This window comes from Giraffa tippelskirchi, chromosome 2, assembly GCF_054371585.1.
Source record: "Giraffa tippelskirchi isolate mGirTip1 chromosome 2, T2T-mGirTip1v1.2.pri, whole genome shotgun sequence".
Lineage (NCBI taxonomy): Eukaryota > Metazoa > Chordata > Mammalia > Artiodactyla > Giraffidae > Giraffa > Giraffa tippelskirchi.
The window spans coordinates 50,393,922-50,420,462 of NC_137276.1; the positions used below are offsets into that span (position 1 = coordinate 50,393,922).

The window sequence follows — 26,541 nt, forward strand, 5'->3', positions numbered from 1 at the left end:
AACAGATCCTAGGAACTGGATGGGTGAGAGGGAATCTAATATTAAGACTCCTTCTCTGTGCCAGACACTTGATATAATTTTTCTCATTTGACTTTAACTCTACAATAATAAATGAATACACCTTCCTTTTAAAAAATTAGACCACCATAAGAATGCTAAATTCCCTTGACACCCACTTTCAATCCATTCTCATCTCTTGCCCTTTCCCTGGAGGGAACCACTTGATTGTTTTTCTTCCCAAGTATGTTTCCTGGCCGAAGTGTCTAGAGCAGTGCCCGGCATGGTATGGGTGCTATACAGTGGAATAATATTCTGAAGGTGTGTGTTTTACATAAGTACTATGAATCCATAGATCTTCAACATCCAGCTGCAACTCCCTCCTTTCATAGTATTTCATTTTATGGAAATGCCAGTGTATTCGATAATCTCTATACTGACGAACATTTTTTTGGTTGCAATTTTTTGCAGTTACAAACAGGGCTGCAGTGAAAAGCCTGGTATGGGTTTTCCTGAGAGTGTGGGCTGATTTCTTGCTGCAAAATGGAATTGCTTGGTCCCAGGGTATGAGCATTTTTAGTTTTAATAAGCACCTCGAGTGTTACCTTCCAGAGTGATGGCACCAAAGCAAGCCCTCACCAACACTTGATGATGATGACAGTGCCCCCTTACAAGTGACAGTTGCCCAGTCCTGTTGGACTCTTTGCGACCCCATGGATTGTAGCCCACCGGGCTTCTCTGTCCAGGGAATTCTCCAGGCAAGAATACTGGAGTGGGTTGCCATTTCCTTCTCCACCCCACTTACAAAGCACTTCACAAAATGCCACATGTGTCCTAGATCATTTTAACGATTATGCATTTAATCTTCGCAAGGATCCATCGAAGCATTTCTATTATTCTTCCCGTCTGATAGATGAGGAAACTGAGCACAGAATGTTTTAGTAACTTGACACCATCAAACCTTTAATTTGTGCTCAGGAGAACAGTCTCAGAGGGGAAGTGACTTATCCAAAGTCACATAGTCCATAGATAGCCCACGGGATTGGGAGAAGCCGGGGCAATTCCTCAGTTATAGAGTGCAGGCGAGCTGGGAAACTGAGAGCAGGGTGGCCCTTGTAGACACCTCCCAAGTCACCATGAGACGACTACTTAGAGGATGCTGGGGGAGGGGTGGCACCGCCCTTGCACTGCGAGGGGACCTTTCCTTCCGGTCTGCGAGCATCCCCCACTACCCGACCCGGGTTCCCTGCGGGTAGAGGAGGGAGCCGCAGACCGCGCCGGCTCGCACAGCACCCCCTGGCGGCCCCTCGCGAGCGCACAGCCCGGCGCCCAGGGAGAGTAACGGGCCGTGGGGAGGGAGCCCGCGAGGGCAGGGAGCCGGCGCAGGGGCCGCCCCGGCGCGCGGAGATAAAAGCGGGCTGGCCCGGCGGCTGGCGCGATCTGCGCATTCTCCTATTGATTAGCAGGGTCTGCCTGGAGGCCGGGATACCCGCGGAGCGGACCGGTACCGAGCGTAAGGGGGACGGAGCAGCCGGGTCTGTGGCTCCGTGCCGGAGTAGGCACCGTGCGCCAGCCGGACATCGGCCACCCTGCTCCGGGGGTGCGGGCAGCAGGCGGCGCGCCAGGCAGCGAAGCTGAGCCGCGGGCGTAGGCGGCTGCTATGGGGCTGTGTTGCTGCAAAGACTGGAGGGGACACCTGCGAGCGCCCAAAGGTAACTCTTGACCGTGCACGTGCGCCGCGGACTCGGGACTTATGCGCTCAGGCGAGGGGCGCGCGCCGCCGGTTCCTCCTGCAGCCACTGGAAGCTGCTGGTCCCGCCTCGGGGATTTGTCCGCAGGATTCCCCTGGGCCACCCGACACCTGCTTCCGCCGTGGAAAGGGATCAGATGTGGCTGCAACTTCCCCCGGGTGACCGAACTTTGGAGCGCGCGTCCAGAGGCTCCTCTTGCTCGGCGGAGCCTGGCTAGAGGTTAGGGTCCGGTCCAGGGGTATTAGGGGAGCCGAGAGGAGGGGAAAGCCCACCCTACGGGGTCCGGCGCGGACGGTGAGCGCCGGCTGCTGGTCCGCCAAGTCCAAGGCTGGGTCGGCGGAGCCCCTGGCTCCAAGCCCCTCCCGCAGGTCCTCTGCAGAGAGAGCCTGGTTTGCTCCCGTCGCCGCCTCTGCGGCTTAACCGCCTCGGAGCCGGGCCATTCATTCTCCTCGCCCGCCTCTGTCACAAACTTGGACCCAGGGGCCCTGACTCAGAGTTTTCCAAAAGTCGCGGGGAGCAGCTTGTGGAATGTAGCGGGCTCGGAGAGGGTTCCAAGCCGAGAAACGCGCCGAGGACGTTGGCGGCTGCGGAGGTCCGGCCTCCTTTGGGCAGTGGCCCTTCTAACTTAACCCTTGACTGGCTGAAACTATCCCTGTTGATTGCCAGAAACAAAATAATGCAACCCTTTACCGCAGCGCCTCCCAAGCTCGTGGGAACCTAAAACCCACCTGTCCCTCGCTTATTAAACATGCAGATTGCCTAGCCTCACTCTGACCTACTTCCTGGATAGACTCTGGGGAAGGGCCTGCGAGGCTGTGTGTTTAAGGGCTTCCCTAAGTGACTGGTGTGACAAGGTGAGTCTGGGAAGTCTTGCCTGTAAACTATAAGGTGGACGCCGGCTTTACCAGATGGGCACCAGGTTCTGGTTCTTTGAAAAGTATATTCTGGATTCTGATAAAGAAAGGTTGGAATGTGTCAAGCAGCTTGAAGAACTCTCGTCCAGGTGATGATAAAGATGGCACAAATGTATTGGTTTGTTTCACAAGGAGTTTGAGGTCGTTTTTAATATGAGAAGTAAATATAATAAAACTAAATAGGGCCCTACATTTAAACAGATCATATAGAACAAGAGAGAAAGTGCCCAGTTAATCTGGCCATAGATAATATCTGTGGTTGAGCTTTTGTGCAGCTCAGATGAAATAAGATGAGTTTCATGGTTCTCATTGCCCTAGAGCAAGTTTTCTTAACTTTGATTTTAAAAAGAAAAAAGGACTTTGCATGTGCATTTTCGTGTTTGGGAGGAATAGATGGAAGGCAAGTGTATCTTGGCGGCTGCAGTAACCAGGGTCTCTGTATGATTCAGAGGGCAGGGTCTGTCTCATGCTGACTGAGGTCAAGTCAGAGCCCAGAGCAGAGCAGCAAGGATTTCAATGGGGGCCTACAGCAGCTTTGGTCTTTCTGGACCATTTCTCAGTAAATCCTGTTGGGGGGTGGAGCTTAAATCCTAGAAGCAAAGGTGGATTTGCCAGGGCTGGGTTAGGGAAGGTACTTATTCAACTAGTAGCCCCAGAAGGGAAGCAGTAAGAGGGTCTCCTGCTGGGGCTGTCTTCTGGGACTATGGACTCCAGGTTGCACAATCCACTTTGCTCCCGTCCTCCCAACCCATCCTAAGACAGAGCTGGCCAGAGCAGCCTGGGAGCAGGGACCCAGTCTGAATCACTCACAAAGTCCTGAAGCCCACCTAAAGTAGCAGAGGTGGACAATCCTGGAGGGGCTGGGCAGCACTGGAGTGCCAGAGTGCACCTGCCCTGTCCAGAGCAGGCAGCCAGCCACTGGCAGGCAGGAAGGATGGTCCAGAAATGGAGACATTTGTGGCTTTAAAAAAAAAAAAATTTTATTTGTTTGGCTGCACTGGATCTTAGTTGAGATGTGGAATCTTGCATCTTCGTTGCAGCAGGTGGGATCTTTACATGTGGCATGTGGGATCTAGTTCCCCGACCAGGGCATCAAACCCGGGCCTCCAGCATGGGGAATGTGGAGTATTAGCCACTGGACCACTAGGGGAGTCCCAACATTTGGCTGTTTAATGTAAAATCTCCAAATGTTTAAATGTTGTTGCCTCATTTAACAAATTTGAACCTATGTGACCAGTCTGGCTGGGCAGGAGACAGTTTGGATCATTGTTCCAAATGAGTTCTGCTATAAACAGGGGAGCAAGGTTTCCTTGGCCATAACCTTAGAAATCATGAGTTATTAAACTTTGGGAGGCTTTTCACTGCAAGACTTCAGAACTTTCAACATATTAATTGGTGCAAATGTGCATCTCCAGATCAGATGGAGAGTGTTAATAGATACAGTCTTCAAACTTTTGCCCAGGGAACCTGCCTTTTGTAGAGCATCTCATGGCATCTGTATCTTTGACCATATTTTGAGAAATGCTTCTTTGGCCTGTGATTCAGTTGTCATAGCAGTGACGCAGTCCATCTATTTTCAAGGGATGTGTATGTAGGTGTGTGTGTGTGTGTTGTGTAGCTGTTACAGGCTACCTGTAAAGAAGCTTTCTGACTTTCCAGACTAGAAAAGTGTGTGTTTTTTCTTTAAGATCAAAAGAGAATCCATTAGTCATTGGTATACATTTCCTCGAGACAACAGATGTTGTTATCGATTTCATTCTTGGATATTTCTGAATCAGGCTTTTACAACAGAACATTTGACCATGTAGTCCCTGAGTAAAAGTGTACTTGATAAAATCGGCAGGCTCAAGTAGTAAATTCCGTAAAGAGAGTGGCAAAAATATATCACATGCCAGAATTACCATAGTGGATCTGGGCTTAATGTCTTTAAAATCCGAAGCCCGGCACTCTCTCCAGAGGACACCTTCTCTCTTGCTGGTGGTGGAGTTGTGGGGGTGGGGGGCATCCTGGACTTGGGGAGAGATTACTGTAGACACTTTTTTGGGGCACAATATGCCACGATATAAATCCATTCACTACCATATGCAGGTGCTATCATACTTTGCGCCCCTCCTCCAGAATTGTGCCTGACTGGTTGTTCTTACTCCCCTGGCCAGCTATTCTCCTACCCATACTCCGAGTTTGGCTGTGAATTCTCTGCTTCTCCCTTTGAACTCTGCAATAAGCCTCTCTCATACATCTCTCTCTCCATATACAATTGGAGCAGTCCTTGGTCCCTGGTGCTTCTGCAGAAGCCCAAAGGTCAGCGAGCAGGATCTGCTGTGCAGAGAAGGGTTTCTCCCTCCTAAAAGCAGAGGTGAACAAGCTTGCTCTGAACTCTCAGGACATTGTCTCATTTCACTGTTTCTGGACAACATTTCCAGATGCTTCTTCTGTATCGAGCTCTGTGGTGGGTCTGTTCAGTGGCGGATTTCATTTTCTTCAACTTTGCATTGTGACCCAAGACCAGGACTTGGAAGAAGAAGTGTTCCACGATCACAACACTGAGGCAACTTTTGTCCAAAGCCGGGGAGGGGTCAAGGGCAGACTGGGGAACCCTGAGACCTTTGAGGTCTGCTGCCCCCCTCATTGCTCCTCTTTGCCAGTCATGTTTCCTGCTGGTCTCAGCATTGGGAGCTCTCCTGTCTTCGGCAATCTTGCCCTCGTCTTGTCCTCTCTGTTCCTAGCACTCTCACGCTTCCTTCCACTGACTCCTATCAGCCCATGAACCTGCTTTCCATCTCTCATCAGAACATTTTTTTGTTTAAAGTCTCTTGCCCTTAGGTGCTCCACAGGCTCAGCCCACCTCACCTTCCCTTCATCACCACCACACCCTCCCCAGGAACAGTTTGCTGGCCCTGCCTCCCCGTTCTGCTCCTCCTGCACTTACCTGTGACCCCACACTAGTGCTGGACCTAGTGAACAGTACCACTACTCCAAGCACCTGAGAGCCTGCCCCACGCCCTTCCTCCCGGATGGTGCCTGCCTGGTCCTTCATACCTCTCCTGGCAAGCTATTCTCCCACCCATACACCAAGCTTGGCTGCGAATTCTGTTTCACCCTCTGAACTCTGCAATGAGTCTCTCCCACACATCTCACCCCAGGTCCCAGTGGCTTTGATCACCTTTAAGGAAAGAGCCCCCAGATCCTCTGCCCCTCACCTGTGCAATGCCCACCTCCAGCCTGCAGATCCAGAACCCCAGCTACAGCCCCTTCTCCCAGTTTCCTGGCTCTCAGCCCTGCCCAGGGTCATTTCCCGTGACCAAAGGCTGACAGCTCCTGAGATCCTGCCCAGGGCTGTGACCCCTTCCCCACCTTCAAGGCCACTGAACTGGTTGTGCAGACCCTCATCATCTCAACTGTACTGGCTTTCTCAACTGGCCATCCCAAGTTCATCCCTGCATCTTCTAGTCCTCTGCCAAAGCCACCGTCCCATGCATGGTTCCTGTCACCTCATGTCCCTCCTCAAACTGCATCTTGGCCTCACAGTGCCTACAAACGAAAGCTCAGCTTCTTAGCCTTGCTGGTGTTGCCTGATACCCCTCCCCAGCCCCTTCCCAACCTCCCCCCACCACACAGCCTGGACCTCTCTGGCCCCTGCAGATACCATGCCTTCTCATGGTGCCTTCAATCGAGCCCTAGACAGGTGGCCTGCACCTGGAAGCAGCTCTGAAACCCTGACCCATGGGCCCAGTCCATTCTGTCTAGTGACTGGTTGGTGTGGGTCTGTGCCCCCTAGCTGACAGTTGTCTTGTCACCTCTGTGATCTGGCGCTGCACTTGGCAGAGAAGCTGGCAAGAGAGCAGTGGGTGCAGCAGGAACAGGGAGACAGTTGTGCTTACCTGCACCTGTTTCTGTCTCCTGATGCCCAGGGTCCCAGGGGCAGTCTGCCTGTGAGAGTCCAGCCTCACCTGGTGTAGCTCTCCGAGTGAGAGTGAGGCATTGACATGGACTCCTTGTCTGTTTCCTGATATCCAAGGGCTTGTCTGGCTGTCTGGTGGCCAGGGCACAGAGGCCAGTGGGCGGGGCAGGAATGCTGCAACTGAGCACAGTTCAAGCTGGGCAGAGGTGCCCCTTGCTGACCTGGAGGGAGGGACTGCCATCCCAGGGTTGGGGATGATAGAACTGGTTCTCCTATGTAAATGTCTGTACAACCTCCGAGCCCACTTTCTTGAGATGGTTCCATTTTTCACAAACTCTTCCAAGATTGCTAAATAGGCAGTCTCGGTCAGTTCATTTAACAATCATTTGTGGCACTCGCCCCACACCAGGCCCAGTGCCTGGCATGAAGATAAAGAGCTTGGGAGGGTACAGTATCCACCCCCACTGTGTTCACAGCCTGACAAAGCAGAGACCCAGGCAGCAGAAGGTGATGTTACAGGCTAAGAAATGTTGGGAGAGCAGCAGGCCTGCGTGCTCTGGGAGGGCTGATGCCCAAGTTGAGTCTCATAGGACGAGCAGCCAGAGCAACAGACATAATAGTGAAGGGCTTCCCAGGCCTGCAGAGGTGGGTCAGGTCCAGGCTTCCCCAGCAGTGCAGCTCCCCAGCTGCTCCTTCTATGCCGCTGTTCCAGGCTCCTGCACAAGCAGACGCTGGTGGCCTCACTTCTGCCCCCATCCGCTCGGCCCTCTTGCTGGCAGCCTTCTCAGAATCACAGTGATTATTCTGCCCAGACCTCACTTTGAGCACCAGACTCACTTGACGCCTCCACTGGTTGTCTCCTGGCCTAGAGAGTGGCCAAAGCTGATCAGGCTAGACCTAAACACTCACTTCCATTTTCTTCCTCCAATCTGCCCACGCCAGGTTCTGCCAGTTCCATTTCCAAAATCCATCTGAATTTCTCCGCTTGTCTCCATCCATGCCAGCTCCCTGGGACCAGCCACCAGCTTGCCGCCCAAACACTATAGTGGTCTCTTGGTCTTTCTGCTTGGACCCTCCCTATTCCAGTCCATCCTCCAGCTGCAGCCAGAACCTGTTACAGTGGCCCTCAGGATCCCATTGCTCCTTGCTCAGAAATGCTCAAGGGACTCCAGTGGCACCCACTGTGAACTCTCAGTGTCACTTTTTCCTGAGAGGCCCTCTCTGACCCCTGGTATTTGCTCACATGCCATCCCTTGCCTTTTCTTTAAAACACCTACCACAATAAGTATTTGTGTGTCAGTTTGCAAAACCTGTCCCTTCACTGAGTGAAGCCCCCTAGTGGGAAGCCAGGACAGGCTTTGTCTTTTCTCTCCTCTGGGAAGGCTGGCAGAAGCCAAGCGAGAGAGCCTTGCAGCCTGACTCGACCTTAAGGATGTGATGAGCTGAAGAGAATGGATGTGAGGTGGGATGGATGTGTCAGAATGTTCAAGCCTCGTGCTGCAGGATTGTGCTTGAAGCCCAGAGCCTGGAGGCCTCCTATCTGTAGCTCAGGGCTTGCAGGGGTCACAGTTGCTTTCCAAGAAATGTCCTCATTTGTTACCTCTTCCCCATTCAGATGTCCTGGGGTAGCAGTCCTGTGGGTTTCTCAAAAAGGGAAGCAAGTTCTGGTGGACTGTTTGGTTCCATTTCCTAGCCAAGTACCCCAGGCGACCTCTCATCTCTCTGAGCCCCTGCATCTTCACCTGTAAATGGCGACAGGCATGCCAAACTCTAGGGTTGTCAGAAGGCTGGATGACAATCCTAGTACTACCCTTCTCGAACTGAGTTACCACTCTGAGCCTCAACTTCCTCATCTCCAAAGAGGGAAGGAGGCAAAACCGGATGATCTCCAAGATCCCTCTCAGCTTGAACCTTAGATGATTTTTTGAGGAAACTCAGAACTGCCCTGTGCTCTTCACAACGGGGCATAACAAGGTCAAATGCCTCTTTCTACCTGCTCAGAGAGGGGCTCAGCCAGCACTCATCTAGGGGTGAAGGAGAGATGGCAAGGATAGGTCAGCGGTCAGAGTTTATGAGCAGGTCTGTTTAACTAGCACACAGCCATGGTCAGCACTGCTGTTACTGGAGTTGGAGGGTGGACTTGTGGCCTGAAGAGGAGCCAGTCCTGGAGGAGCTTGAAGTCCTTGACCTTGGCCATTAGGGCAGCAAGCCTCCCAGAGAGCTCGAGTCCTAAATTCCTGGAGGGAGAGGGCAAAAAAATGCCTGATGTATATTTTCCCATCTTCTTTGTTTGTAGGTCCTTGCACTGTAAAGGGATGCTCTTTCAGGAATCCTGGACCCCAAATGGGGAGCACCCAAGTAAAGTGAACCCCTAAATAGTTCTCCTTATCGCACCTGCCCCAACCCAGCTATGTAGCTCATGCGCATCCTGCCTGAATTAGACCTTTTGCTGGGCTCTTCCCCCAAACACCCATCACCTGACTCTTTTAAACATCTTTCTTGAGATATATTTCAAATATCATAGAATGCATTTATTTAGAATGTAAAGCTCTGTACTACTGCACAATTGTACTCATCTCACATGCTAGTAAAGTAATGCTCAAAATTCTCCAAGCCAGGCTTCAGCAATACATGAACCGTGAACTTCCAGATGTTCAAGCTGGTTTTAGAAAAGGCAGAGGAACCAGAGATCAAATTGCCAATATCCGCTGGATCATAGAAAAAGCAAGCGAGTTCCAGAAAAACATCTATTTCTGCTTTATTGACTTGCCAAAGCCTTTGACTGTGTGGATCACAATAAACTGTGGAAAATTCTGAAAGAGATGGGAATACCAGACCATCTGACCTGTCTCTTGAGAAACCTGTATGCAGGTCAGGAAGCAACAGTTCGAACTGGACATGGAACAACCACAGACTGGTTCCAAATAGGAAAAGGAGTACGTCAAGGCTGTATATTGTCACCCTGCTTATTTAACTTATATGCAGAGTACATCATGAGAAAAGCTGGGCTGGAAGAAACACAAGCTGGAATCAAGATTGCCGGGAGAAATATCAATAACCTCAGATATGCGGATGACACCACCCTTATGGCAGAAAGTGAAGAAGAACTAAAGAGCCTCTTGATGAAGGTGAAAGAGGAGAGTGAAAAAGTTGGCTTAAAGCTCAACGTTCAGAAAACTAAGATCATGGCATCTGGTCCCATCACTTCATGGGAAATAGATGGGGAAACAGTGGAAACAGTGTCAGACTTTATTTTTTTGGGCTCCAGAATCACTGCTGATGGTGACTGCAGCCATGAAATTAAAAGACGCTTACTCCTTGGACGGAAGGTTATGGCCAACCTAGATAGCATATTTAAAAGCAGAGACATTACTTTGCCAACGAAAGTCCGTCTAGTCAAGGCTATGGTTTTTCCAGTGGTCATGTATGGTTGTGAGAGTTGGACAGTGAAGAAAGCTGAGCGCCGAAGAATTGATGCTTTTGAACTGTGATGTTGGAGAAGACTCTTGAGAGTCCCTTGGACTGCAAGGAGATCCAATCAATCCATCCTAAAAGAGATCAGTCCTGGGTGTTCTTTGGAAGGTCTGATGTTGAAGCTGAAACTCCAATACTTTGGCCACCTCATGCGAAGGGTTGACTCATTGGAAAAGACCCTAATGCTGGGTAGGATTGGGGGCGGGAGGAGAAGGGGACAACAGAGGATGAGATGGTTGGATGGCATCACCGACTCGATGGACATGGGTTTGGGTGGACTCCGGGAGTTGGTGATGGACAGGGAGGCCTGGCGTGCTGCGATTCATGGGGTCGCAAAGTCGGACACGACTGAGCAACTGAACTGAACTGAAAGCTCTGTAATTTTTAAATATATTTAGAGTTATGCAAACATCACCATAATCTAATTTTCGAACAGTTTTATTACCCCAGAAAGAAACCCCTTGCCCATTAGTAGTCACTTCCCATTCCTAAGACAACCCTTCCCCCTTATCCTGCAGCCCCTGGCTACCACTTAACAGCATACCTTTGTACAAGATATGGCCTTTTGTGTTTGGCTTCTTTAACTTAGCATAATATTTTCAAGGTTCAGCCATGTTGTAGCATGTTATCACTACTTCATTCTTTTTTATGGCTGAATATAGTCCACGTGTGTGTGTTCATTCACTCAGTGGTGTCCGACTCTTTGCAACTCCCTGGACTGTAGCCCACCAGGCTCCTCTATCCATGAGATTTTTCGGACAAGAATACTAGAGTGGGTTGCCATTTCCTCCTCCAGGGGATCTTCCCAACCCAGAAATCCAACTTGTGTCTCCTGCATTGGCAGATGGATTCTTTAACACTGAACCACCAGTCTATAGTATGATTATGCCATATTTGGTTTATCTACTCATCAACTGGCAAGCATTTAGATTGTATTTTGCTAGTGTTTTGTTGAGTATTTTCATATCTGTATTCACAAGGAACGTTGGTCTGTAGTTTTTTGTTTTTGTTTTTTTCTGCTCTGTCTTTGTTTTTATTATCAATATTAGAGGAATACTGGCTGCACAGGAATTGGGAATCATTCGCTCCTCTTGTGCTTTTTGGAAGGGCTTGTGAATAATTGGTATTAACATTTTAAGTGTTCGGTAGAATTCATCAGTGAAACTACCTGATATTCATTCTTTAAATGATTAGTAGAAGTCATTAGTGAAACATTTTGGGGGATGTTTAAATTATTAACTTAGTCTTATGTTAAAGGTTTATTTCGATTTTAAATTTCTTCTTAAATTAGTTTTGATACTTATGTCTTTCTAGGAATTTTTCTTTTCATCTAAGCCATCTAATTTGTTGGCATAAAATTGTTCATATTATTCCCTTGTAATCTTTTTTATCTCTATAAGGTTGGCAGTGATGTCCCCTTTTTAATCCTTGATTTTAGAAATTTAAGTCTTGTTCTCTTTTTGTTGGTCAGTCTAATTAAATTTTGTCAGATATGGTCATCTTTTCAAAGAAACACACTTTTGTTTTTACTGATTTTCTCTATTTTTCTAGTCTTTGTTTTACTTATTTCAACTCTAATCTTCATTATTTCCTTCTATTTGGTTGATTTTAGCTTGGTTTGTTCTTTTTCTAGTTTCTTAGAGTGTAAAGTTAGGTTTTTGATTGACATCTTTATTATTTTATAATGTGGGCATTTATAGCTGTAAATTTCCCTCTAAGCATGCTGTACTCCATAGATTTTGATATGTTGTGTTTTCATCTCCATTCATTTCAAAACGGTTTTTAAATTTCTGTGGTTATTTCTTCTTTAGTTTATTTGAGAGTGAGATGTTTAATTTCCACATATTTACGAGTTTTCTAGATTTCCTTTTTAATTGATTTTTAATTTCATTCCTCTATCACCTATGCTCTACACTCTATCGTCATTGCGTATACTTTCATATTTTGTTTCATTCACCCCTTTTAAATGTTTAAGGCTTGTGTTGTGATTTAGTAAGTGGTCTGTCCTGGACACGTTCCCCGTGCACTTTCTGGGTGGAGTGCCTTGTAAGTTAAGCTTACCTGGTTACTCATATTGTTCAGGTGTCTGTTTCTTTATTGATTTTCTGCCTAGTTGCTCTATCCATTATTGAAAATGGAGAACTGAAGTTTCCAACTATTATTATTGAATCTTGCTTCAATTCTATTTTTACTTCATAAATTATGGAGTTCTGTTGTTAAGGCATGTTTGTTTATAATTATTATGTCTTTATGCTGGATCAGCCTTTTTTCATCATGAAATCTTCTTGTTTGTCTCCAGTAACATTTTTGTCTTAAAGTCTATTTTGTTCAATATTTGTAGCTCTCTTTGGGTATTGTTTGTATGGTATATCTTTTTCCATCATTTCACTTTCTGTTTACTTATGTTTTAAAATCTAAATGTGTTTACCATAGACAGTATATAGTTTGTTTTTTAAATCCATTCTGTTATTCTTTACTTTTTTGTTGGAGTACTTAATACATTTACATTTAATGTAATTACTGACAGTGTGGATTAATGCCAGCCATTTTGCTATTTATTTCCTATGTGACATGTCGTTTTTGTTCTTCTGTATTTTCATTACTGCCTACTTTTGCATTAAGTAGATATTTTCTATGCACTGCTTTGATTTCCTTATTATTGCTTTACAGTATTTTAAAAGTTATTTTGTTATTTCTCTTTGTTCTGGGGATTATAATTAGTCTTTTAACGTAAAACAATTTAGTACAGAGTAATACTACATCAACTTCAACCGCATGCAGAAACTTTGCTCCAGTGTAGCTCTGTTCCCTCTCTCTCCCTTGTGCCATTATTGTTGTACTTACTGTATCTTTATGCATTATAAGTCCATCAACACAGTTTTGTAATTAATACAGTTTTCCTTTGATCAGATAGAAGAATAGTGCTACAAAAAATACATGTATACTGTCTTTTACATTCAATTGTAGTTACTTTTATTGATATTCTTTATTTCTTCATGTGGATCCAAGTGCTTTTCCAATGTCCTTTTGTTTCACCTTTGAATTTCTTGTACTACTCATCTGCAAGGACAGAAAATTGAATCCTCTCAGTTTTTGTTTATCTTGGAATGTCTTCATTTCTTCTCCATTTTGAAGATGGTTTTGATAGGTATAGAATTCTTGGTTGACAGTCTTTTCTTTTAGTGTTTGGAAAATGTCATCTCACTGCTTTCTGGTTTCCATGATTTTTGATAAGATATTAACTGTTACTGAGAATTCTTTGTATGTGATGAATCATTCTGCTTCTTTTAAGATTCTGTCTTTAGATAGTTTAACTATGATATGTCTGGGTATGAATCTCTTTGAGTTTATCATACTTGGAATTCACTGAGATTCTTGGATCAACAATGTTTTTCTACAGACTTGGGAAGCTTTTGACCATTACTCTTTCAAATAGTCTGTCTACCCCTTTCTTTCCTTCTAAGACTCCCACTATGTGTATCTTGGTGCACTTGATGATATCCCACTAGTCTCAGAGGCTCTATTCATTTTTCATCATCTTTTTTTTTCTTTTATTCCTCATATTGCATAATCACAGTTGACTTTAAGTTTACTGATGCTTTCTTCTGTCAGCTCAGATATGCTATTGAATCTCTATAGTAAATCGTTCATGCTACTTATTGTTCTTTTAAACTTCAAAATTTCTGTTTAAATTTCAATCTCTTTATTTACATTCTCTATTTGGTGAGATATCATTCTCATACCTCCCTTTAATGCTTTAGACATGATTTCTTTGAACATATTTATAATAGCCAATTTGAAATCTTTGTCTAGGAAATCTAACATCTGAGTCAAGAATAGTGTCTATTGACAGCTTTTTTCCCCTTGTGTATAGACCAAATTTTCTTCTTTTTTTATGTATCTTATAATCTTTTGTTGAAAAGTGGACACTATAAATAATATAGTGTGTCAACTCTGCAAATTAGATTCCCTTCCCTACCCTACTTTTGTTGTTGTTATTGTTGTAGCTGTTTAGTGACTTTCCTGGACTGAATTTATAAAATCTGTAGTATACAGCCATGGAAGTCTTTCCTTGATTAGTTTAGTGGTCAGCTAATGATTTGTCAGAGATACCATTAAATGCCTTTAACCAATAAATCTTCTACTTTTTGCTAAGAGGGTGTATGTGTGTGTGTTGAGGCACACCTTCAGTGCTTAGGTAGTTTATGACTGTGACTTAATCTTCACTTCCTACTTGTGCAGGGGCCTAAAGTTGGCCAGAGGTCAGAGATTGGAGACCTCCCAAGTCTTTACTGCTCATGGACGCAGGTCTACACATGGCCTTGTAGGTATCCAGAAAAATGTCAGAGTTCTTCAGAGCCCCCAGTATATTTCTCCTTCCCCATAACTTCTTTTTGGCTAGAACTTATTTGCCCAAATTAATATCAGTTTTAGGCAGCTGTAATGTTGAAGAATTACTACTGATTTCTTTTGACAGATGCCCTGGAGATAGGGTTTTTCCACAGAGTGAGGTCAAATAATGACAAAGCTTTGTAAATGGGGCTTTTTTGGGGAGTTGTCCAATTGTGACAGTGTCCCAGGATAGTACTTTCTAAGATGCTATTTCATACCAGGGTATGTGGGTAGGTCCTTAGCTCTTCTCTGGTTCAGGTCTTGTCCGTCTTACCTCACCTTTACCTAGATGCTAAGTGATGACTTGGGGGTGAGTTAAGGTGCCTGAGGGCTTGGTCTCAAGTGGGTAGAGTGAAATGTTATAAGCTCTTGCATCTGGGAGTTGGACAGACCTGGTGCTGAATTCTGGCTCTTCCTTCTACTGTCCTTGCAGCCTTGGGGACAAGTTACTTCTCTGAGCCAAAGAGGGATACTTTTGTCTGTAAATTGGGATACCAGCAACCTCACCAGCTTGTGTCAAGGGAAAATTTAAATTAGTCTCTGTATATGAGGCTGCTTGCACAAGTGTTCAGTCATGGAAATGATCATTATTTGTCTTAAGGCTTAGGGTAAGACTCTAAAAAGTGATGAGGCTAGTGTTGTTTTGTTGAAATGAAAGCAATGATAGTCCACGTAGCACCCACTGTGTGCCAAACCCTATCCTAAGTGCTTTGTATATAAGAATTCATTTAGTCCTCACCATAATACTCAAGTGGATTCTTTTACAAGTCTCATTTCAGTTCAGTTCAATTCAGTCACTCAGTTGTGTCTGACTCTTTGCAACCCCATGGACTACAACTCTCCAGGCCTCCCTGTCCATCACCAACTCCCGGAGCTTGCTCAAACTCATGTCCATCAAGTTGGTGAGTCCATCCAACCATCTCATCTTCTGTCGTCCCCTTCTCCGCCTGCCTTCACTCTTTCCCAGCATCAGGGTCTTTTCTAGTGAATCAGTTCTTCACATCAGGTGGCCAAAGAATTGGAATTTCAGCTTCAGCCTCAGTCCCTCCAGTGAATATTCAGGACTGATTTCCTTTAGGATTGACTAGTTTGATCTCCTTGCAGTCCAACAGACGCTCAAGAGTCTTCTCTAACATCACAATTCAAAAGCATCAATTCTTCGGCACTCAGCTTTCTTTATGGTCCAACTCTCACATCCATACATGACCACTGGAAAAACCATAGCTTTGACTACTAAAGTCCTTTGTTGGCAAAGTAATGTCTCTGCTTTTTAATATGCTGTCTAGGTTGGTCATAATTTTTCTTCCAAGGAGCAAGCATCTTTTAATTTCATGGCTGCAGTCACCATCTGCAGTGACTTTGGAGCCCAAGAAAATAAAGTATGTCACTGTTTCCCCATCTATTTGCCATGAAGTGATGGGACCGGATGCCATGATCTTAGTTTTCTGAATGTTGAGTTTTAAGCCAACTTTTTCACTCTCCTCTTTCGCTTTCATCAAGAGGCTCTTCAGTTCCTCTTTGTTTTCTGCCATAAGGGTGGTGTCATCTGCGTATCTAAGGTTATTGATATTTCTCCCAGCAGTCTTGATTCCAACTTGTGCTTCATCCAGCCCAGCATTTCTCATGATGTACTCTGCATATAAGTTAAATAAGCAGGGTGACAACATACAGCCTTGATGTACTCCTTTCCCAATTTGGAACTGGTTCATTGTAACAAGTTCGTTTGGAACAAGTCTCATTTAGAGATGAGGAAACAGGCATAGAGGCTCTTGCCCCAAGCCGCTCAGGACTGAGAATCCAACTCAGGTTGTCTGGCACCAGAGTCTGCCATTCTCACATGCACAGTTTCATTTTAATACCACACAGATCCAAGCCAGGTATTCACTTTGATGACTGGCAGTGGAGAACACTCAAGTGAGAGTAAAACAAAAAGTGGCATTTGCCCTTTACTGATGAAACTTGGAATAAAAGGACTGGATACTCCCGAGTCACATTCACTTTGGAAAAAGCCAAAGGGTAGTCTCAACCCAGAAGCTTCTCCTTTGCAGCTTCAGTCAGGCCACAACACCCAGCCAGCTTCCTCTCTGAGATCAGGCACACATAGGACCTTCCCCCCATTGGAGTTTCTCTTGGGCTGGAAACTGCAACCCTTCCCTGGAGCTGGCTGCTGTCCCAAGCACAGCCATTCCCTGAACCTGCTCAGACTCTCACATGGACTGAGGGCTTGTTGGGGGTGGAGGGAGTGCTGCAGGCTTCAGCCCTGCACCCCCTCCCTTGTTAGCTCTCTATACGAATGCCTTGGAGCTGGCACCAGCAGGAGGGATGGTTAATAACTTGATGCTCACTTTGATACACTAGGGCCATGAAGATGCGGGTCCCCCTGGGCTTCAATTCAGTCTCCTATAACCAGCCCAGTCACAATCAGTGAGTTACAGTGGCCTCGCCTGCCATGTGACTGTCTCTGCTAGTGCAGAGCACCAGGTGTAGCTCAGGAGCTGGCGCAGGGGCCCCCGGCACCTGTTCCCCACCTTCCTTCCTAGGCCTCTCACCAGGAGGGCCCTCACCTGCCAGCTCCCAGACACCCTCCTGCCAAGGAGGGCTGCAGGCATGACAGACATGCAGAGGGAGCTCATGAGAAGAGCTCAGAGGTTTGTACACTGCTGAAACATTCCCAAACCAGTTAGTAAATTGTCACTGCCCGCAGCCTCCCCACTACCTAGGATTGGCCACCTAGGATCAGACATGGCTTATGGCCCACTTTTGTTCTGTTTGATCCTGGTCCCTGCAGAGCTTTTTTTAAGGATTCCGAAAAAATCACCCCGTTTGCATCAGCAACTTCTGGAGGCAGAGAGACTTGAACTTGGGAGGACGGAAAGATCTTTGAACTTAAGTCGTTTCCACTTCCTCAGTTTACTGTTGAAGATAGTCAGACTGAAAAAGACCAAGTCACTCTGCAAGGCGGGGCAGATGAGGGGACAGCCTTGGAGTCAGGCTGCTTTGGGCCCAAGTCCTGACTCGCCCATGTTGACCTGCAGTACCTCTGACCATGTGCCTGGACTCTAGACCTTGGTGTCACCTGGCCAGGAGATCACTGCCTCACCAGGCTGTCCCCATGCAGCAAGGGCATGGAGGCAAAGTGCTTGTGTAAGACTAGAGCCCAGCAGTCTTCCTAGGACAGAGGGCTCTGGGGTCCCCTGGGAGACACCTGCAGCTCTGACTCAGTGGTCCCCTCCAGGGCCACCTGCCTACAAACAGGCCCCTACCTGCCTGGTCCCAATCCAGTGTGGGGAACAAGCAAGCTCTTTTCCAGTATAGGCCTCCTGGGGAGAGTTAAGGAGAGAGTCTACTCTGAGTTTTATCTTGCTAATGATGCAATCGTGGGGACTTAAGAGATGTACGGGCCCAGACGGGGCAGGCAGCAGGCGTGAGAAGTCCTCAGAGATCCACCTAGCCTGACCTCATTTTCTAGGGAAATGTTTTTAAAACACCTCTAAAGAAAAAATGACTTGCCTAAGACCACCCACCATATCTGTGACCCAGTTGGGATCTCACCCTTAGGTCTAGGGACCCACTGCTCTTGGTTCTGAATAAGGCTGCCTGACTTCATTCTAATTTAGTCATTTAATTTTGAATTGAGGACAGGTTTGTGCTGGGCCACTTACAGGGCTGGTATCACACCTTATTACTCCAAACAGAGTACTAGAAGGAGGGAGCCAGGCATAAAGGGGTCATGCAAGGCAAGGGTGAGGGTGGGGCAGGGAGCTGATGGGGAGCCACTCTCAGGCCACTCATGACAGCTGGATGGGCAGTCAGCCCCTTAGCCATAGGGCCCCCCTCACCGCCCCCACTTAGAATGTGCTGTGGAGAGTGGGGGGAGGGGAGGAAGGTCCAAGTAGCTCTGTCAAAAATCCTTCCTTCCTTGTCGCAACATTTCCAAGTACCAGACGGGCTTAGACTTAAGCCTCTTTTTCACACAGGCTGTGGCCTCTCTACTGTCCTGCTTTGCTCATTTGCACTGATACCACAGCCCTGATGTCTTTGTGGATTCACGAGGTCGAGAGGGGTTCCCTTAATGTCTTCCAGGTTTCCCCGCCGTACTTCAGAAACATTTTATGAATGGAATGCACACATGTATTAGATAAATGGTCTTTCATCTGGGAAGGAAGAAAGGCCAATATTTGCTGAGCTCCAACTGTGCCAAGCACAGCGCACACTTTGCTTCTGGTTTGCTTCAACCTTCCCTGCAAGGGGCGTCCAATACTATGGATTTTAGAGGTGAATAAATCAAGACCCTGCAAGGTAAATAATGTGCCCCAGCCCACCCGGTTGTCACTGGTCAAGTTAAGTCTAAACTCAGCTCTGAATGACTCCAAATTCAGGCTATTTATCTGTTCCCTAAGCTGTCTTTCAAGTCTCAAGAATGGAGTCTTCTGGAACGATTCCAATTAATAGTCTGGCTGCTAGGACTGTGGGTCTTTGAGGTTTCTCTGGCCCCCTAATAAAGTGATTTCTGATGAAAACACATGGATATCCTCCCTTCCTGTGACCCCCCTCCTCCATGACCTACAGGACATTGGCAGAGCTTGGAAATACAGGAGATGTAGACGCCAAAAGGATGTTAGGGGCCCCCTTTTCTTTATTCAGAGTCTGGTGGGGGGGTGGCGATCACTCCTTCCCAATAAACTCCCAGGAAGCAATCTACCAACCAGGACCGGGTGACAGAGGTGGGGGAAGTGTGCTGCCTGGTGAGTCTGGGGGAAATGAGGCCACGGAGCCCCGGAAAAGGCCCAGGTCACCCAACATCCTGCCCTGTCTCCCCTGTGAGGCCCCATTGTCCTGGCTCAAGCTCGCAGGCTGGCCTTCCCTTGCCGCTGCAGCATTCATCAGCTGGCTCTGAGGCCGATTCTGAGTTGGTGCTATTTGTAGAATCTTCTTAAAATACCACAACAGTGCCATTCACGGAGCGTCTGCATGGCGATCGATGGCGGAGGCTGGAACAAAGCTCTGCTGTGCTCGGCATCCCGTTCAGGCCTCAGCCAGAGGGCAGCCCTCCGCTGCGCTGGTGGGCGGGGATGCTGAGGCTCTCCCTGTCCTGGGTGCTCCTGAGGGAGGTCTTGTGGGGCTTGGCATGGGCTCTGGCCCCTCACGCTGGCCTGGAGTGCATCCTGAACCGGGCTGGCCAGCGGAGGGAGTGCAGGATGGCACTAGGCTCTCTGTAAATGAGATCCTGCACTTCGTGGTGGCTCTTCCTGGGGAGGTCAGGTCTAGTCCCTCCCATCATCAGGCCACACCCAGGCCTGCTCAAGGACAGTAGTGTGGATGGACAGAAACAAAGATCAGTAAAGGGTCATCAGGGAGGGACCCATAAAGATGTAGCCTTTGCGTCCAGAGTCAAAGGCTCTGGCCTCTCAGTTCCCTATGTGTTTTTTCTCAATTTCATCATGAGATGTGTCACAGCAGTGTCCCCATCAACTGTGTTTCTCTTCCCCCACCTCAGCAGTACCCACAGCATCTTCTCAGGAACATTTGCTCTTGGCATGTCTCAGTATCTTAACAAGTGTCACCTATAGTGATGTGCTTGTGGTACCTGGGGAAGTGCTCAGCAGAGCTGAGTGTTTTCTCTGCAGTTGGACCTCTCAGAGCCTTTACCATGCCAAAGGACCATGGACTGGGCCCCTCCAGGCCCTTCCTCACAGCTGCTGGCTGAGCAGTGATGTTCTAGCCGGACCTTCCTGTGGCCCCTCCAGAATGTGGGTGTGGCTGGAGCCCCAGGCAGAGTACCCATCTGTTCAAAAGTTTTGACCACTTTCTGGTTTTTGTCTTTCCCTCTCATTGGTATCTAGCCATGTGTTGCATAGAAAATCAGACATTCTTCCAAAGGAGGCATCTTAGCTGTCTTATCCTCTGCCTGATGCTGAGAGCCTACAGTGGACCTAGTTTGGGGGGTGCTGTGGAACCTGGTGGGTAGGAGCCCTGAGAGGCTGGAGGAGCTGAGGTTTTGCTCCTTAGACCTACCAGCTCTGCTGAAGGGAAAAGCACTGGAAAGCAAACAGGTAAGGCATAAAATCTCAGCTTTGGTCCTCTGGCTGGAAATTTGGGGCAGTTTTCTTCTGTAGAATGTGGGAAGGTAAGACCTCGTTGCATAACTCCAGCAGGTGGAATTCACAGAAGCCGCAGTGTGAACGGGGGCCTCCAGAGGGCGCCATTCATTTAGACTACAATGAGAATGGCTGCCTGGGGGAAAGGGGTAGGCAAGCACTTAGACTCCAGTGTGAGTGTTGGCCTCCAGGGGTGTCCCATTCATTCAAACTATAAGGTGAATGGCTGCTTCCAGAGGGTTCTAGGCACTTAGAGTACCATGTGAATGGCTGCCTGCTGGAGTCGTGTGGGGGAGTGGTGCTGGGTAACAGCTGTGCTGTGCTTAGTCGCTCAGTCATGTCCGACTCTTTGCAACCCCATGGACTGTAGCCAACCAGGCTCCTCTGTCCATGGGGATTCTCCAGGCAAGAACACTGGACTCGGTTGCTATGCCCTCCTCCAGTGGATCTTCCTAAGCCAGGGATCAAACCCAGTAACAGTGAACTTATTAAACTTCCATCCTGGTATTAGCAGGACCTCTTACTTTTCTGATTGTTTATAACTGGCCTCCAGGAAGGAGGCCTTTTTTTTTTTTTTTTTTTAATAGTACGTTGTTTTTTAAGGAATCTGAAGAATTTGGTTGAAGAAGAGCTTGGGGAGAACGTTAGCTAAAGCCCTGAGGTCTCACACACCTGCTGAAGGTCGGCCCACATTCTGGGGAACCCATGCTGAAAGGAAAAGAGCATCAGAAATCCATGGTGTCCATATCGAAGCAAAGGTTTTCTCATGTGCCCAACACAGAGTTTGTGGCTCAACAAACGTCCACGTGACTGACTAGTAGAGCGGAAAGGAACTGGGAAAGTTGGACTGAGTATGAAGTGCTCGGTGGGAGTCCCATAGGCCCCGGGTGCTGCATTGCTGTCAGGCAGGTCTCTTTCCTCAGCCCCAGTCTCCTCACTCAGCCCTTCTCCTTGGCTATCACTGTGCTGGCTGCCTCCACCCCGGTCTTGGGGAGGGGGCTGAACCCACCTTTGGGGGAGGCAGAAAAGGTAGGAACTCCCCCTCTGCCACTCCTCCAAGTGCTCCAAGGTAGCTCAGACTCCAGCCAGGTTTCTCCCCTACCTGGAAGAATTCCTGTGATGGGGAGGTTTTGTGATGCAGAATAGGGGAAGGGGTTATGAGCATCTCCATGATAAAAGCAGAGAGACGGTGCATTCTCAGACTCTGAAGGAAAGAGCGGATGTCCTTGTTGCTCATTTGACTTCTTGGGCTGCTTCCCAATCTGTGGCTGACCCACTTGCCCTTGACTCCCTGAGGTCCAGGGCTTCATCTCTGTGTCCTCAGTTCCTAGCATGGTGTCTGGTAGGTTGTTCAGGATAGGATTCGAGACTGTCCATCAGAGCAGCGGTTCTCAAGCACCTGTCCAGAGGGGCACCTGTCCAGAGGGGTACCTGGGGACAAACAAGAACTTCCCCCTGGTGGTGGGAGGAGTGGAGATGTAGGCACAGGCTGGCTGCCAATGGGCATAGGCTGGTGTCAATGATAAGAATGTAGTCCGGGTCCTTGGATAGCATCAGCCCCTGCATCAGGCCCCAGGCTGTTCCCCATGGTGCCAGGCTGGGGCGCCTGGGCACTGGGGGCACACAGCCAGAAAAAGGGGTTCAGGGCAGGTGTCCTGGGTCTGTGCTTTTCAAGCAGCTGGGCTTGAGCCAAAGATGGGGATCATTTGGGAGAGGGGTGGGAGGGGATGCCACTGGCATTTTTTTAAATTGATGCTTGCAATCACAAAGTAATTTTCAAAACATATTTGAATTAATTTATTTTTGTCCTGTGCTGGATTTTCCTTGCAGCACCTGCTCTCTCTAGTTGTGGTGAGTGGGGCCTATTCTCTAGTTGCAGTGTGCCGGCTTCTCATGGTAGTAGCTTCTCTTGTTGTGGAGCACGGGCTCGAGGGCTCAGTACTTGCGGTTCTCAGATGCTAGAGCACAGGCTCAATAGTTGTGATGCATGGGCTTAGTTGCTTTGTGACATGTGGGATATTCCCGGATCAGGATTGGAATCACATTGCCAGGCGAATTCTTTGCCACTGAGCCACAAGGGAAGTCCCCCAAAGTGATTTTAATTAGTCTAACTGTGCAGTTTCTGGAGACAGAGAGCAGGGTGTAGTGGGACTTAGGACACCGCCTACCCCCGACCCCAACCAGCAAGGAATTCAGTACCTGCCTGAAAGTCACTCAGTCGTGTCCAACTCTTTTGCGATCCCATGGACTGTAGCCTGCCAGGCGCCTCTGTCCATGAAATTCTCCAGGCCAGAATACTGGATTGGGTAGCCATTCCCTTCTCCTGGGGATCTTCCCAACCCAGGAATCAAACCCAGGTCTCCCTCATTTCAGGCAGATTCTTTACCATCTGAGCCACCAAGGAAGCCCAAGAATACTAGAGTGGGTAGCCTCTCCCTTCTCCAGTGGATCTTCCTGACCCAGAAATCAAACCAGGGTCTCCTGCATTGCAGGCAGATTCTTTACCAGCTGAGCTACCAGGGAAGATAGTACCTGCCTAGGCTCTACTTATGCCCTGAGGGTGGGAGGGCTTGGAGCCCCAAAAGCCTAGCCTTGTTCTCACACTTCATCCAGATTACCACCGAGACCATGACAGATCCTGAACCCAGACGTTGTCACCCCCTTTCACCCACATCAGCGCTTCTCCCCTGGACATCTGCCATCCTTCCCACCTCTGGACCCACTCTCGCCCTCCTGGGTGCACTAAGGTACACAGAGGACCTCAAGACTTTTCCCACCTTGGCACTTGCTGCCCACCCCCCGTACCCTCCACGCCAGGACCAGCCCCTGTAGTCACTTAGTTCTGGTCTTAAGGACCCCTAAGACTGGCCCTTCCTGATCCCCTGTTTAAGTATCAAGCCTACCCCATCTTTGTGGCAGTCACCCCACTTGCACTCCCTCCCTTCTTGGTTCGCTCCCTCATCCTTTGTCCATCTCCACCAAGAGTAAGCTCCAGGGGAGGCAGGGCTTTCCCCCCCCTTCCCCCAGGGCACTCCCTCCACCCCATACCTGTGCCAGGCACACAGTAGGGCCTGGAGTATCTGTTGCCTCATTAAAAGAAAGGGCCTCTGTACACATGCTGGCCAGGCCACAGCCAGCCCGCCTGAGATTTCCTGCATCAGTCAAGTCCTGTAGAGAAGGTGGGGAAGTGGGAGTGGGGGTATTGGAGAGGTATGTTAAAATCCCTGGGCCCATCCATGACCCATGGTGACTGGAACCCTTGGGTTCCTGCTCCGCTTGTGTCCCAGGGCTGGCAATTCTGATCCAGACTTCAGGAGGCTGCACTGACCATGCCAGCAGGATGGAGGCCCCAGGCCCCCAAACAGTTGCCCTCACCATCTCACATCCCTGTGGGCTGTCCCTCCTTCCCCATTTCGTTTCCTGCCCCGCTTCCCAAGCTCACTACTAGTCTCTGACTTTGGTTGTAGGGAAGGCAGGCTAAGACACACAGTGTTAGGGGAAACATTCTCAGTGGTAATGTGAAGTAACAGAAGACAGCAGTTCCCTGTGGTTAATGACAGCTCCTGCTAGCCCAGAGTGCTGCAGCCGTTTAACCAATGTCCACATGCCCACCTGGACAAAGCTGTCTGTTGGGTGTCACGAGAGGTGCAGGGGGATGCATCTCAGATCCCAAGAAGCCTTGGAGGGGGGACCCAGGGGGGTGGGAACCTGGGACTGGGAGGAAACTGAGGAGAGTCTTGGATGCAAATCAGGTTTCCACTATTTACTAGATCTTGGGCCTTGGGAGGGGCTTCGCTGGTAGCTCAAACAGTAAAGAATCTGCCTGCAATGCAGATGACACGGATTCGATCCCTGGGTAGGGAAGATCCCCTGGAGAAGGGAATGGTAACCCATTCCAGTATTCTTGCCTGGAGAATTCCATGGACAGAGGAGCCTGATGGGCTACAGTCCATGGGGTTGCAAAGAGTCAGACATGACTGAGCAACTAACACACACAAACACAGGGCTTGGGAAACTGAGCCACTGGCCACAGCTTCTCCTGCACATAGTACGGGTGGTAATATGATCAGAACATTGACTTCCTAAAGTCACTTGGAGGGGTACCCATCTTTGCAAGTACCAGCAGTGTGGGGGTGGCAGGACTAGTAAAGCTGCAGGAGGGCCCTTGTTTTCTCTCTGCAGCTGATGTTTGCAACGTTGTAGAAATTAATCCCTCTTCATGGGTACTAACCAAGAAAGCAGGGGCGGAGCATGCGCTTCATAAATGTTAGTTCCCTTTTCCTTCTTTAGAATAATGAATTAAGCCAATTTTCCCTCCAGGTCACTGAGCATAAATCACATTTTTTCCCCCACTTGAAAGTGCCAGATCCACTTCTCCTCTGCAACCCCCACCCTGGAACAGTTCAGAACCTCCTCCTTATCTGACAGTTGGCATATTCCATTTTTGTATGTTGCTATTTTTAGTTTATTTTTTTTCTACACATAAGTTATTTTTAAAAGAGAGGGTGGGCTGGTGGGGGGACATTGCCCTTACAATCAGTGGTGTTTTCCAGTCCTGTTCTGGGTTTCCTGGGAGGTCAGGAGACAAGAGGAGCCAAGTCAGGCCAGGCCCAGAGCCCGGAGAGCTGAGCTGTTGGTGGGAGGTGGCCCTGAGGATACAGTTCTCAAAGTGTGGTCTCCCCCGCCACACAACCACCCTCATTGCCACCCTTCACCTCTGACTTCCCTTCTGGACTCCTTCATGCTCTGAAGGTGCAGTTTTGCTTTTGTGGTAATGGTTGAAGCCTTTCTGCCCCACCCCCCACCCCCTGCAGCCAGGCTGCATTATCCAAGAGGCAGGGCCTGTGTCACCGCTGTGTCCCCAGCACATGACACAATGCCTGGCACGTGGCGGGCCTGTGATACACATTTTGTGGAAGAGGGAATGGGATAAGGAAAATTGGAAGTGGGTGAGGGGGAAACAGGGGAGTTGAATTTGAGCTGGGTTTTGATGAATGAGTAGGAGTTTACCAGGTGGACAAAATGGGAAAGACATCCCAAGAAGAGGGAATGGCATGTGCAAAGACAGAGGCATGAAGCACATGGTATATTCTGGGAACAAAAAATAGGATGGAGTGCCTGAAGGGTCCAGTGATATAGCTGGCTGGGCTGAAGAGATCCCCTCAGCTCATCACAGAGGAGCCCCAGAAGGAAGTAGTGGGCAGGGACGTTTCCTGGCAGTAAAGGAGAGAGGCAGTAATGTGGAATTGTTACCAAGGAAGGGAGAGACCTGCATTGTATTTCAGAGGGAACACTCTGGCCAGACCCAAGCATTCCCCAGCTGGCCCCATGTTCTTCCTTCACTTCTGCAATTGTCCCTGTGAGAAAAATCATAGCCCCAGTTTTCCCACAGGGTGCTACCCCAAGCAAGGTCAACACGGATTCCCTAAAAACCCAAACATCCCCAGAACCACAAAAGAAGATTTCCCAGAGAGATACTGGTTTTGAGAAATGAAACTCTGCTGAGGGGATGGGGGACAGAAGGGGAACTTGGAATGCAAACCAATTGGAGAACCTTTGGGACATTTTTCTAAATTATAAGTACTCCAAGCACAGGACAGGTCTGACTTCCCCAGGGCCAAACCAGGAGCTACCACCTCCCTTAACAATGAAAAGAAGCAGTGATTATTCAAGAAAGTAATCTGTGCCCGTGAGAACACGCACACAATAACACACATACTCAATAGTACACATACAACACGCAATAACACACACGTGCAATAACACACACACACCATAACACACATACAAGCACTTCAAAGAGCCTATAGTGAGAAGTAAGCCTCCTATGGACATGAGTTTGAGTAAACTCCGGGAGTTGGTGACGGACAGAGAGGCCTGGCGTGCTGCAGTCCATGGGGTCGCAGAGTTGGACACAACTGAACGACTGAACTGAACTGAACTGAAGCCTCCTATACCTGAGCCCCTTGCCTCCTCTCCTGAGGCGAGCCTGGTTCCCTGAGTTCTTGTCCTTC

The 26,541-nt window shown here is 48.4% G+C and overlaps 1 protein-coding gene across 9 annotated transcripts in view; it reads left to right on the forward strand.

Moving 5' to 3' along the window:
• ARHGAP22 (Rho GTPase activating protein 22) overlaps window positions 1-26,541 on the forward strand; it is a 177,650-nt gene that overhangs the window by 100,855 nt on the left and 50,254 nt on the right. The window contains exon 1 of one of the 9 annotated variants that reach the window (XM_081561823.1): window positions 1,341-1,709. The exons of 7 other annotated variants lie outside the window; for them this stretch is intronic. In XM_081561823.1, the coding sequence (XP_081417949.1) occupies window positions 1,658-1,709 (52 nt within the window). In that variant the 5' untranslated portion in view covers window positions 1,341-1,657. Of the gene's footprint in view, window positions 1-1,340; window positions 1,710-26,541 lie in introns of those variants that run through there. One more of the 9 variants, XM_081561834.1, reaches the window with a different exon arrangement.